This window comes from Copadichromis virginalis, linkage group LG20, assembly GCF_057382275.1.
Source record: "Copadichromis virginalis isolate Kocher_CV1m ecotype Utaka linkage group LG20, C_Virginalis_male_GT1.1, whole genome shotgun sequence".
In the NCBI taxonomy this organism is placed as follows: Eukaryota; Metazoa; Chordata; class Actinopteri; order Cichliformes; family Cichlidae; genus Copadichromis; species Copadichromis virginalis.
Window position 1 is genome coordinate 4,926,752 of NC_140637.1, and position 12,771 is coordinate 4,939,522.

The 12,771-nt window shown below is 40.8% G+C and overlaps 1 protein-coding gene across 1 annotated transcript; it reads right to left on the minus strand.

Moving 5' to 3' along the window:
* Nucleotides 1-506: 506 nt before the first annotated feature.
* Nucleotides 507-8,544, minus strand: perm1a (PPARGC1 and ESRR induced regulator, muscle 1a). The gene is made up of 4 exons (XM_085443055.1): nucleotides 8,296-8,544; nucleotides 4,309-7,979; nucleotides 1,859-1,975; nucleotides 507-1,697 (listed from the first exon to the last, which is right to left on the minus strand). Exons 2-4 carry the CDS (start codon nucleotides 7,955-7,957, stop codon nucleotides 1,567-1,569), a joined length of 3,897 nt encoding a protein of 1,298 aa, XP_085299181.1. The 5' UTR covers nucleotides 7,958-7,979; nucleotides 8,296-8,544; the 3' UTR covers nucleotides 507-1,566.
* Nucleotides 8,545-12,771: the final 4,227 nt, after the last annotated feature.

A 12,771-nucleotide genomic window follows, 5' to 3' on the forward strand; every position in this document is an offset into this window, starting at 1 on the left:
CTAGATTTCTGCTAGTAACAAAGTGCCTGAAGATACAATTTAAAGCTATTTGCTAAGTTGTCTGTCACGCGTAGACACAACAGTGATTCATCACTATTAGGCAGCTTTTTCATGCTCAAATGATTCATAAGTCAGTGTTAACTGGCTCAACAAACAACAACAACAAAAAGATTCCTTTGAAAAATCAAGAGAACTTTGAAACACTTGGAGTTTATGGTCCAGTGTTGCCCCCTGCTGGACAAAACGTCTTGACAGAGTGCTCTTTGAATACCAACAATACTGACCAAACTTTTAAACTCTTTAAATTTAAACAGTATATTAAAATACATTGTGATATAAGCTTAGTCTTATATTTCTGTACTGATTTATCGGCAGTATTTTGTTTATTCTAGGGAAGAAAGACATTGTAAATCACACAGCTGCGTCCAGTTACATGAGTTTATGTCGCCATCTAGTGTTTAGAAAGGTTTGCGTGCACGTCTGCTTTTTCAATAACACACACAGCACACAACCTACACTGTTTACTTTAGTTCAACTGAAAGGCATCACTGCCATTATCATCAACATCCACAGCTCAGTGCAACATATGACAACAGTATACAGATCTCTGTCATTAACATAAAATACCATTCACATAATATATAATATACATATAACTGATACTGGCACAGAATGCTGTCCCCCTTAAATAAATTATGCTTCTGAATGGGAGCGGCTACAGTGGCAAATCTGTAAAATACAATAACTGTGAGTAAGAATATTTTAAAAGTTTGGTTGATTTAAATAGAAGCATCTGCTACCAAAAGTCATGTAATGGAAGCAAGTTTGTGTAAATTTCTCCTGAATCTCTACAGTCTCTCACACTAATCCACTTATCACTCATCACCTCCAAGCTTGCTTCACACATAGTATTTAGTATTTAGTATTTTAGTATTTATTTATTTATTGTCATTGTCAAGAACAATGAAATTGCGTTTGGGGCTTCCATACAACCCAAAAAAAAAGAAGAAAATAATAAATACCCCTTAAAACCCAAGTGTACATATTTAACCCAGTGTGACTCCAATGCAATAAGACAATCCTTAGCAATAATGTTCGTAGAAATTCAGACAAAGACCTGAGAAACATGACAAAATACAACAATGCAACCCATTCAATATTATTGTACTGTGAGATATGATATCAGATATGATAGTTATCTATTTAAGAAAGAGGGGGGGGGGGGGGGGGGGGGCAGGAGGGGGAAGAGAATAAAGATATGATGCACCAATGCAGACCAGTTCATTGCTATTAAGAAGTTGGATATGGTTATACTTATGCATCTGATTTTTCTAAAGCCTTCTTTCAGTCAGATGAGCTTGCCTCATCTTGCCTTTGGTCGTTTCATTTTTTTTCTGAACACTTTCGGATGTTAAAGTTTCACTCAAGTTAAATAACTGCTCTTAAAATAAACACTTTCTCTGGAAAGCTCAGTGAGACGTAAGATCAGTAATCACAGTGCAAACGTGTTTCAACAATCCGCCGCGGACTTTCTGGAAAAGATGGATCACTTCAGCCTCGACATATTTAGAGGCCGAGAGGTGAAGGAGCAGGCAGCGCCCTGCGGTGCAGTTTCGTTTCACAGCCGGCCGCCTCCGCTTTGACGTACTTACGCAGGTATCGAATGGCTGACAGGGCACTTACATTGGCCAGCAGAACTGTGTGGAAAATGCAAGTGAAAAAGTGAGTAATCCTGTTGCTAAAATCCAAGTTTCAGTGTGTCAGGACTTGAAGCGCAGTCACTTAATAAGAACCATTTTGTAATTTCAGGAAAAGGAAATTTTCTGTGGTATTAAACACCCTGATGCTGCACACGTACCAGCCTTCCAAGCATCTCCGACTTGAGGATTTGCAGTCTTCAGCACCCACGAGGCAAACGCAATGCAAACCAGACACATGTCTGACTGTTTGAGCGGCAGGAATGGGGCATCCAACCCTTCAAAGACAGAAATGTTTTGAGTGGGTAAGCTGTTCGTGCAAATGCAACACACAAGAATGGAACAACCATGTACAAAGAAATCCATTTGTGTTTTGCAGCTGTAAATAAAATCCCACCAAGTTTGGCCTTCCTCTGCTCTCACACAGTGCCCCAGTAAACCTCGAAACACCTGCAGACAGTTCACTTCTAGGAGTATATAAGTATATATATATCTAGTGAGTATTTGTGACCTTAAAGATAACCCTCATGGGTAAGCAAAAGAGCTCAGATATCATATAGCATATTAATTAAATGCATTGGAGGAGGAGAGGGATTTACACATAAAGACTCATGAATAAATATGAGGTAATTTCATTTCCTTCACAGCCAAACACAATTACAGCCGGCTTAGAGCTCAGATATGACGCTCATTGAGTGAAGTCAACTTATCACGCACTACCATTCCCCTTAGCTTCACTCCTGCGTGCCTGCAGTCCAGTACGGATCGTGTGACAGCTGAGGAAAGAGAATCTGTCCCAGTCAGGACTGTAACAGCTGACCGAGCAGTGGACATGTCCAACGTTACAGTCGTCCACATGTGAGGAAAACAAAAAAGAGCTTAACTAAACCTGATTTAATGAAAAATAGTCTATTAGTTTTGGTTTTTTGTCTGGAGGCCTCACAGAGATGCAATCTGTTGGACAGGTTCATACAGTTAGAGCAGTCTTCATCTTGCTCTTCGAAACATCTTTTTTAAGTTTAAGTGTGTCACTCTAAGATACTGTAATACAGAATTTTTTTCACTTTTCCATTGAGGCTGGAGTGGAAAACAATATCAGGTCCAGCATACTGTAGGTGAAGTGTTCAGAAGACAACTGGACTCTATTCACCTCCTCTGGGCTGTGTTTGCTGCCTCGTTCAGGAGATTTTGGCTGATCACAGGCAGTGTTGGTCAAGTTACTTGAAAAAAGTAATCAGTAACTAATTACTGATTACCTCCCCAAAAAAGTAATCCCGTTACTTTAATGATTACTTATTTTCAAAGGTAATTAATTACTTAGTTACTTAGTTACTTTTAAAAAACACGATTTACAACCTGAATAGGTGATAAAGCAACAGATCTTTCAGCCCAATTCTACTTTTTCTGCATAATCCATCATACAAAATGTAATCAAATGGAAAAGTCTCTTTTTTAAACTTGTTTTATTAGTTTTAATCTTTTAATTTTTTAACTTTAAAATTTAATTATATGCAACATTCTCTGACTGGAAGAAATTTGTTTAATATTTAAACACATTCCAGCACATAAAATATATATATATATATTTTGTGTTTACACTCACTCTTTCAAGTAGATGCAAGTAAAACACAGCAGAAAATAAATAAAATCAAAGACTAGTGGTCCTTTTGCTCTATTTTCACCTGTAAAGCAGGACTGCGGGTAGGCGGAGGTTTACCCTGGTGTAGGTGTGCCACAGCGGTCAGTGGAAGAATCCGCGAGTTTCTCTGTGAGTTTCCCATTACGTCATAGCGCACTCGGTGCTTGCTTGGAAGTTTAGGGTTTTTTTTCGCTGTAAAAAGAAGTTTTCTTCCTACGCGCAGCAGACGCTAATGTTTTTGTCACTTTTTATGGAATCAAACTCAAAGTAAGGTCAGTACTTCCACGCTTTAAACGCTGCACGCTCATACTCTCTCCCGCACTCGATATATTATCCATTGTTGATCTGCACACAGCTGTTGTCATGAACGTCACACTTGCTTACATCACTGTCATGAGACGTTCTCCCAAAAACATCACGGTTTTAGTAACGCAGTAACGCAGCGTTCCTACGGGAAAGTAACGGTAATCTATTTACTGTTTTTGCAATAGTAATCCCTTACTTTACTCGCTACTTGAAAAAAGTAATCGGATTACAGTAACACGTTACAAGTAACGCGTTACTGCCCATCTCTGATCACAGGTCATTTTAAGATTTGAAAGCAACTGAGTGCTGCTTTGTGCAACGATGACAAATTTAGACCCCTATCTGATACGTGGACATGTTTGTAAAATCAGATGGTTAAGCTGGGAGAATATAAAGAATGAATGAGGGGAAAATGCATTTTCTGTCTTTTTTCCCTTTCAACTTCTTACAAAAAATAAAGGCAAATTGAATCATTTACTTGGAATTTCAGTGAAGATGCTACTGAGATCTCATCTCTTTACTTTTTTAAATCAAACCAATCCAAACTGTTATGTCTGAAATCCAGGATACATACTGAAGATTCGACCACTGCACATTGCAATGAATCTCATAACCTAACGCATTTCCACGGTTACTGTGTGCATCGTTGTGTTAAAGTGGACTTACTTGGATTTGAAACGGCCGTCTGCAGGTCTTCGTATCTGAAAGGCTGCTGTGCTAGTTGGCTGACTACCCTGTCCTCAAAGTGGTAGAGCAGTGGATCAGGAAACATCACGTCTTCATTTCCCAGTGCATTCAGAGAAGAAACTGTCCTTGCATGAGAACCGCCCCTTTGTCTCGCAGGTACGAGAGACAGAGAGTGCGACGCCTGGTTTTGGACTGTAGATGCTGAAAAATTTATGTTCCTGAAGGAGAATGTTGTTTTCCAGAAGAAGTTTTGTCTGAGGTTGTTCTCTGCAAAGAAATCATCATACATGTCTTTAGAAATATGAGATGAGCTCGCCTTGCGGCTGAACCTGGTAAATACCCTGACAGGACCGGTGTTATCCTCTTCATCGGATTCCGACTCGTCAGATGAGGATGATGAGGCAAAGAAATAATCATAAGCTTCCGGGAACTGGAATTTTCTGTTAGCTGAGCGAGAGCTGGAAAAGATAGGAACTGGCTTGTCTTTGGTCTCATCTTCAGTTGCGATGAGCGGATAGAAGAAGTTTTCTGTGTCGAACTCAGAGAAAAAATGATCATACGTTTCAGGGACTGAATTCCCGTCATCGTAGAAGGTGGTTAAGTTATCTGCAGCTGGTTGGCTGGGAGCAGTTTGTTTCCCTCCAAAGAAGTACTGAAATATATCTATGAGAGAGATGCTGTAACTGTCTGTCAGAGAGGAAGGCAGAGGATCTGTGCCTTTGTCTTGCTTAGGCAAGACATACTCTGCTTTCTGAGATTCTCCTTCATCTACTGTTTGTAAAGTTTCACATTTCTGCGTGTAGCTAAATGACTCAGACTCGAGTGCACGTAAGTTGTGCACGCTGATATTTTTGGAAATCTTTCGGAGGGACTTTTCAGCCTTTTCTGAGAGGAAAGGTCGAGAAGTGTCGCTCACAGATGTCAGCATCACATTTTCAGGGTAAATATCAGCACTTCGGCTCACGTGGGCTGATTCACTGTCCCATAAAACACTTCGTGAAGGGGAAAAATTGGCCGCGCTATTAGGATTAAAACATGATTCTACAGCATCGGGGAAACCAGAGGCGTCCTCGGTCGTTTGCTCGGGTGTGGACTCGTCTATTTGAGTGAAAAAGCCTGAATCTGCCATCTCCTCGTTTTCCTGTAACGGTGGGAGGGAGCTGGGTGGAGCAGCTTTGCTGATCATTCTCAAACCCAGAATGTCGTTTATTGTCAGCTTCTCCATCTCACTCCAAAAGGAAGACATAGCAAACACTGGATTCAGCACCCGTTCAGGTTTACATTCAGCTTCGGGTACCAAGATGGCATCTTCCGCTTTTCCCAAAAACTCGCACACTGAGTCTGGGCTCTTGAGTCCAGATTTCTCGTCCCCCTTTTTTCCTCCATGACCTCCAGACTCTTGCTCGCTGACAGATGAACAGAAACTTGCTGGCATGTCTCTGATATTTCCATTTGACCGTGACTCTGTGTTCAGAGTACCGCAGGATGATACATTTGTGATATCTGAAAGACTTGTTAGTACATCTTCAGACACGGGTGATTTGGTTTCTGCTCGACTCTTGCTTGTTATCTGTGATGCCGCTAGTGTTTCTGTGCTTTTCTCTGAAATATCTAATTTGGGTGAGGTGTGAACCTCAAGAGGACACTCTGTATTCACACCTATACAGGGTGAACTTTTAGACAGAAAGCTTTCATCGGGCGAGGGATTAAAACTATCAGATGTAAATTGAGCGCTGATAACTTTGCAGGCAGAAGTTTTTAATTGCAGAGGTTTTGTGAGCAAGCCTTTTAAAGTCGAGGCTGTAGGTGGAGAATAGTCGGTGTTTGCCATTGTGCCGCTATATTGGTCTGTGTTGTGAAACTCCTTTTCCAGCTGTTGTTGGGGCTCAGCCTCACTGGGACACAGTGTGGGCTCGTCCCCGCCAGAATTTCCAGCCTCCACAGCCAGGACTGACTTAGCGGCGGGTTGTCTGTCATTTTGGCCGACTTCCACAGAAGTAGCATTTGACTCTGAGCTCGATAAAAGACTATGAGTTACTGCTTTGACCTCTACAGCAGATGTGAGATTCTGTTCATTTTCAGGTGAAGTGACGGAGTGACGCCCCTCGACTTTTATGTCCCCGCTCTGACTTTCTCTGCCCATGTCTGGTTTACCATATTCACCTACTGTCATTAAAACTGGCAGTTTAGGATACATTTTCAGTCCAGCTGATTTTTCTTCCTGCGACTCGCTGCAAACCTCTGAGTTTGTTGCCACAGTAGCACTGCTGTTTGGTGCAGACGTTGCACTGTCATCAGTTTGACTCAGTGTGGTCGCTGAGCTATTGTTTGCTGAATTATTGTCGGATGTATCTGTACTCCTCCTCTGCCTGCCCACACTCTCTGACAAATATTGGTGCTGACTATCACATGGAGGATTAGAAGATATAATCACCGGGAAACTGCTGCTGGTCATTGAATATGGTGTTAGAAGAGATGTGAGATTTTTCTGTGGTTCGTTTAAATAAAACGACTTGATATCCTCAGAAAAGCAGAGACCTGTTCCTGCTTTTGACGGGCACTGCTCCTCCTCCGAGTCGCTCGGCTTGACTAAAACCTGCCTCTCGTATCCGTGCCCACCTTCGCCTTGCTCCACACTGAGCCGTCTCTTCTTTCTCCTCTTCCTCTTCATGGAAGCAGACGGAGATTCTTGGATCACTGCTTTGTTTGAACATGCTGTGTCTGACTGTGAAACAATAGGAGTTTGGTCTTCCTGCCATTTAATATTTGCCATGTCCAAATCACTGGCTAAATCAGTGGCACACTTTTTACAGAGGTGTTTCAACAATTCTTCCTCTTTAAAGTCATGTAGAAGTGCGCATGTCTGCACCTTGTTTGGTGTGGTCACTGAGCAGACGGCCGTGCACAGTGAGTCACGATTCCACTGCTGTACGTCGCTGACTCTGGGTTCTGTGCAGGCTTCCTCTCTGATGAATAACTCAGTTTCAGTTGATTTGTTAGTGTGGAGTACTGAGTTACTGGCTGCATGTTGCAAGGAAATGCTGGGGTCAGAGTGCACTTTTCTCAGTGTGTTTGTCTTTCTGATGGTGTCGACAGGCCTCTTGCTCTCTTTGCCAACTGCTGTTTCACCCCTGGCAGGCAGAAAGTTTAACTTTTGGATGTTTTTTGGCAGTGCATCTCTACTGGCCTGCTGCCCTTCGCTGCACCGCTCCGTCTCTTGTATTGCCTCACTGTTTTTTCCAAAGTTCACTCGGCTTGGCTCAGGCTCTGTCAGACTTTTCAGCCTTTCAAAAAACATATTGACGGACTGCAGGTGGATATCCTCCTCGCTGCCCGAGAGGACGCTCTCCATCCCTCCTATGCCGTGTTTGCTGAGGTAGTGTTCCACAGGAGAGCCCTCACAGTGTGGCGCCCCATCGATAGGGCGGTCAGTCTCAGAAAAGCCTGCGGTTAGATCGACTCTCTGAGCCCTCATGGCAAGAACAGACCCCGTGTCATCAATGTCACTCATCCCCGAATCTTCGAGACCTGCTAGCGATGGAGGAAGCAGATTACACTCCTCGCACTCTGCAAAGAAGCGCTCCCAGTCACGGTCACAGATTTCCACACTGTATTCAAACTCTTCCATTTTGCTTCAACTTCAACAAAACCTGCAAAATCAATTTAAAGAGCTGTCAAGTAAAACCCTTGTTATCAGGTAATATTAACATTTACAGATCTTGTCAGGATGACTAGCAAACTCTAATCTCAAATCAACTCATTAATAAAGCTGCTTATGAAAAATCCAAGGATATGAATTTTAAGTGCGCGTCATTTTCAATCCACAATTTAAATTGCAATGCAAATCATAAAACTAAAATGCCACAACTTACAACTTACTTATATTAAAATTACAGCATATAGAATTCAAATGTTTATGTGTTTTAGCTGTTTTGTTGTACTTTTACATCCAAACATGGTTCCTACCTGTCCTGATTCAAGCTGTCCTGCTCTACAGGAGATGAAGGTCAAGGAAGTCTCTGCAGCACCATACTGTACGTCCTCTGGTAGGTGTTCTTGCATGTGAGCATGCGACAAGGCAAGCCCCATGATCTGATAAATATAGAGCGGTGCTTCTGATCACGTAATACACGCAGTGTTCTCACAGCCGCCATCTCTAACAGAGGTATAACATTTCTGAACTTTAAATAGATTCTCCCCTGGAAAACTGCTAATCTGCTTTTAGAGTAGCTTTAATGTTACTGTTGTTTAATTAGCAGAAAAACTCTTGGCATATTTAATTAAAGTTACGTATGTTTTATTATTAATCCTGACTTTTGGTCAAATAAGTGTGCTTAAACCTCAGCAAGTAGCCGGAGTGGCTGGGAGCAGCTATAAAAGAGGTCCCTCAGCAGATATGGGTGTCATGTGAGGTGTGTGTCAGTCAGCTGATACCTCACTGTTGTGACATCATGGGGTGACAGCCAATATGAAACTTTCCCATGCAATGTTTCCAGCTAAGGCGAGCCAGAAAGACAGACGGAAGAAAGTGGCACAAATGACTTAGACGTCATTTGTGACTCTTCTGAGGCTGAAAATCAGAAATACAAAGAAAAAAATAAGATTGCTTTATCTGAGGAAATAAAAAAAAATATAAAGATGTTTAAGAAAATAAATAAAGGTGCTTTATTGGCAGTTTCTAAAAACAATGCCAAAGGATCAAAACACAATTTAGTGAAAAATACACAGACCAATCCATACACTGATTAACTTCAATTTAAATAGTCTTAATAAATAATTAGGTGTTACATACAAGCACATGTGTGTGTCCAGGTCATTTATTGTCTGTCAGGTTATGGCATGTTAATATAAACTGTTCATCTGATGACTGATGTAAATATCGAATCAGCCAATCACATGGCAGCATTGAAATGCATTCAAACATGTAGACATAACAACTGCAACAACATGCAAACACAGCATACACAGAAGAGCATCTCTGAATCAAACTTTGAAGCAGATGAGCTACAGCAGCAGAAGACCACACCAGGTGTCACTCCTCCCAACTAAGAACAGGAAACCGAGAGTACAACTCACACAGGTTCACCAAAATTGGAGAAGATTGGACAAATGTTGTCTGCTCTCACGAGTCTCGATTTCTGCTGCAACATTCAGATGGTGGTTTCAGAGCTTGGCATAAACAACATGAAAGCGTGGATGCATCATGCATTGTGTTAACAGTTTAGACTGGCAGCAGTGATGGGGGAAACTTCCATGCTTTAAATTCAACATCCTGTCTGAGTATTGTTGTTGACCATGTCCATCCTTTTGTGACTGCAGTGTACTCATCTTCTGACATGTCATAAAGCTCAGATCATCTCAAACTGGTTCCTTGAACATGACAGAGAGTTCACTGGACTCAAATGGCCTCCACAGTCACCACATCTCAATCCAATAGCTCACTTTTGGGATGTGCTGAGCTGTATGATGCTAGTACATCAATATAACCCAAAGTCTGTGAGGAATGTTAGAGGGTGTACGTTAAGTAACCAGATATTTCCTGTTTCCTTCTGATAAGAGAATTTTTAATTATGAGACCTCAATTAGCTTATTGAAATTTAGCAATACAGTTAAATTAGAGACTGCAAGCAGTCCTTGTGTCATTAGATAATTTACATTTCAATCTTTGTTTTAACCTCACCTGTCTAATAGTGAAGACAAGTTCTGTTTCCTTTATCGTGATTTTTTTGTGTGTTCCTTCCAACATAAAGCCTATTTCTTCGTTGCAGTGTTTTGATGGGCTTATTTGCATCGTGTTATCATTTGGTTTGGAGGGTGTCTTTAGGGCTGGATTTAGGGTGATTAACTTTGAGTGAATGTTAATTGTCAGTAAGATTTTGCCTAATTCTGCTCAACAGGCATTTGCTGGTGTCTTATGCTTTACTACCATATAACACAGGGAAGGACGACACTATGAAAAATTTAAGTGAAATTTTTATTGGAATTTTAGCGAATGAACAGTTTCTCATACATTTTTTTTCTTACATTTTCAGTTTTTCTACATAACAAAGAAACATTGCTGTAACAAAAAGAAGAAATCTGTCAGCATGACTCTTTGGGCTTAAGGTGTAAGAAATAAATGTCTAAAATTACAGAACATTTTTGCAACTCATTGCTCACACTGTCCTGTAATTAAAAAGCATTTTATTTAATTGACAGAATTCTGAAATCTACTACTGTAAAAAACAAACACACAAACAAAAACAGAATTACTTTAGTACAGTAACTTTTCTCTAATTTAACTGTTTATCTGTTACGTTGGTGTAGCATGAATGGCCGTGGGGGAGGCCTTCATCGGTAGAAAAGTTGTAAAACATTAGAAAATAAGGTTAAAGTCTGAAGTCTATGCCCTCTTTCACATTTACAAAACAGTCCAGCGATGTTTTACACCCCTGCTTTACACGATCAACCTCTTTACACAGCTTTCCAGTTCGCACTCCTTGTGTTTTCTTTCCTAGTTTGCATTCCAAATATCTTTTCCAGGTTTGTATTTTTTTGTTGTCTTTTATTGTTTCCTTGTGCTTTTTGATTATTCTCCTCATGAATCTTTATCTTACTGTCTGCATGTGTACATCGATTCCTGACCAAACATTTGCTTTTTGAACATTTTTTCTGACTTCTGTGTCCAGTGTTTGAATCCTCTCCTTCTGCGGAATCACCTATTGGTTCATATTAAAGTCCTAGTATTAGCTTGCCATTAACAAAGGCTTCTTCCACAACAAAGGGGCTTTACAACTGGAACTGTAAATATTTAGGTCATTAATGGGAAGAGACAGGGGGAAATGGCAGAGAAAGAAGGAAGGGGGGGGGGGAACGAGGAAGGCAAAATAAGTAAAAGATTAGGACAGGGTGGGAGTGAGAGAAAAAAGAAAGGATGTAAGTGACTTTATTGATAGTGTTGATTTACAGTGCCTTACTAATTAATGTAAGGCACTGTAAATCAATGTAAAGTTTATGTTTCAGAAATTCCACCAAGCTTTCTAACTGAAATTATATTATATTATATACTAAAATACAATTATTTCTGTTATCCATGAATTTTTAAATATACTGTTTTAGAAAAATCAGAAAATTGCAAAGCACATTAGTATTTTTTGATTATGATGCCAAATTACAGTTATTTATTTGGTTGTAGTGGTTGAATGGTGTGCTTGATAAAACTCTCAGAGTGCCAGCTCAAATTTGGGTATGAAAACAAAAATAAGAGCACCGTTTTTAGATTTACACACATCATTGGCAGATTTCTAAAATATTTGTGTTTGGTTGTTGCCAAACTGCTAAAAAGGCGAGGATGTCTTACCTGAGGAGGCCTTGAGCCTTTGTTTACAGCTATCAGCAGGACTCAGTAATAACAACGTGATTACGGGAACATCCTTGCTGTCAAAATATTCCCAACACTAAAAGATACCAAGATAACCGATCAGGCCCGATCTCATTATCTGCTGTTAATCTCAGATTATCAGATGTTGAATGTAACCTTATTGCAGCTGAATGTACTGACTAATGATGACAATTACTGATAATTTAGAAAAAGAACAATTCCCAAATGATTTTTCTCTCCCTGTCACTATTGTTAGGAATAAACAAGCCTTCACAATACACCCAGGCATAACATTATGACCACCTGTCTAATATTGTGTTGTGTCCTGACCCGCGGAGGCATGGAGTCCACTAGACACCTGAAGGTGTGCTGGGGTCTGTGGCCCCAAGATATTAGTAACAGATCCTTTAAGTCCTGTAAGATGTGAGGTGGGGCCTCTGTGGATCGGACTTGCTTGTCCAGCACATTCCACAGAATCTGGATTGGATTGAAATCTGAGGAATTTGGAGGCCAAGCCAAGGCCTCAAACTCATTGTTGTGCTCCTCAAACTATTTGTGCCATTATCCTGGGTGCATTATCCTGCTGAAAGACGCCATCGGGGAATACTATTTCTATGAAACAGGTCTTAAGCAATCCTTAGGTAGGTGGTTTATTTCAAAGTAACATCCATATAGACGGCAGGACCAAAAGTGTCCCAGCAGTACACTGTCCAAAGTGTCACACTCATCCTTTAGTGCATTCTGGTGCCAGGTGTTCCCCAGGTAAATGACCCACACAAATGCTCATGTGCCCATTGTTGGTGCTTTCAGCGATGTACAGGGGTCAGCATGGACACCCTGACTGGTCTGCAGCTCTGTGTATTCTGACACCTTTCTTTGAGAACCAGTATAAACTTTTTTCATCAGTTTGAGCAAAAGTAGTTCATCTGTTGGATTGGACACACAGGCCTTTGCTCCCCACGTTCATCATTGAGCCTTGGCCTCCAATGACCTTGTCGCTACTTTACTACTTTTCTTTCCTTGGACCAGTTTTGATAGATGCTGAACACTGCAGACTGGGAACACCCCACAACAGCTGCAGT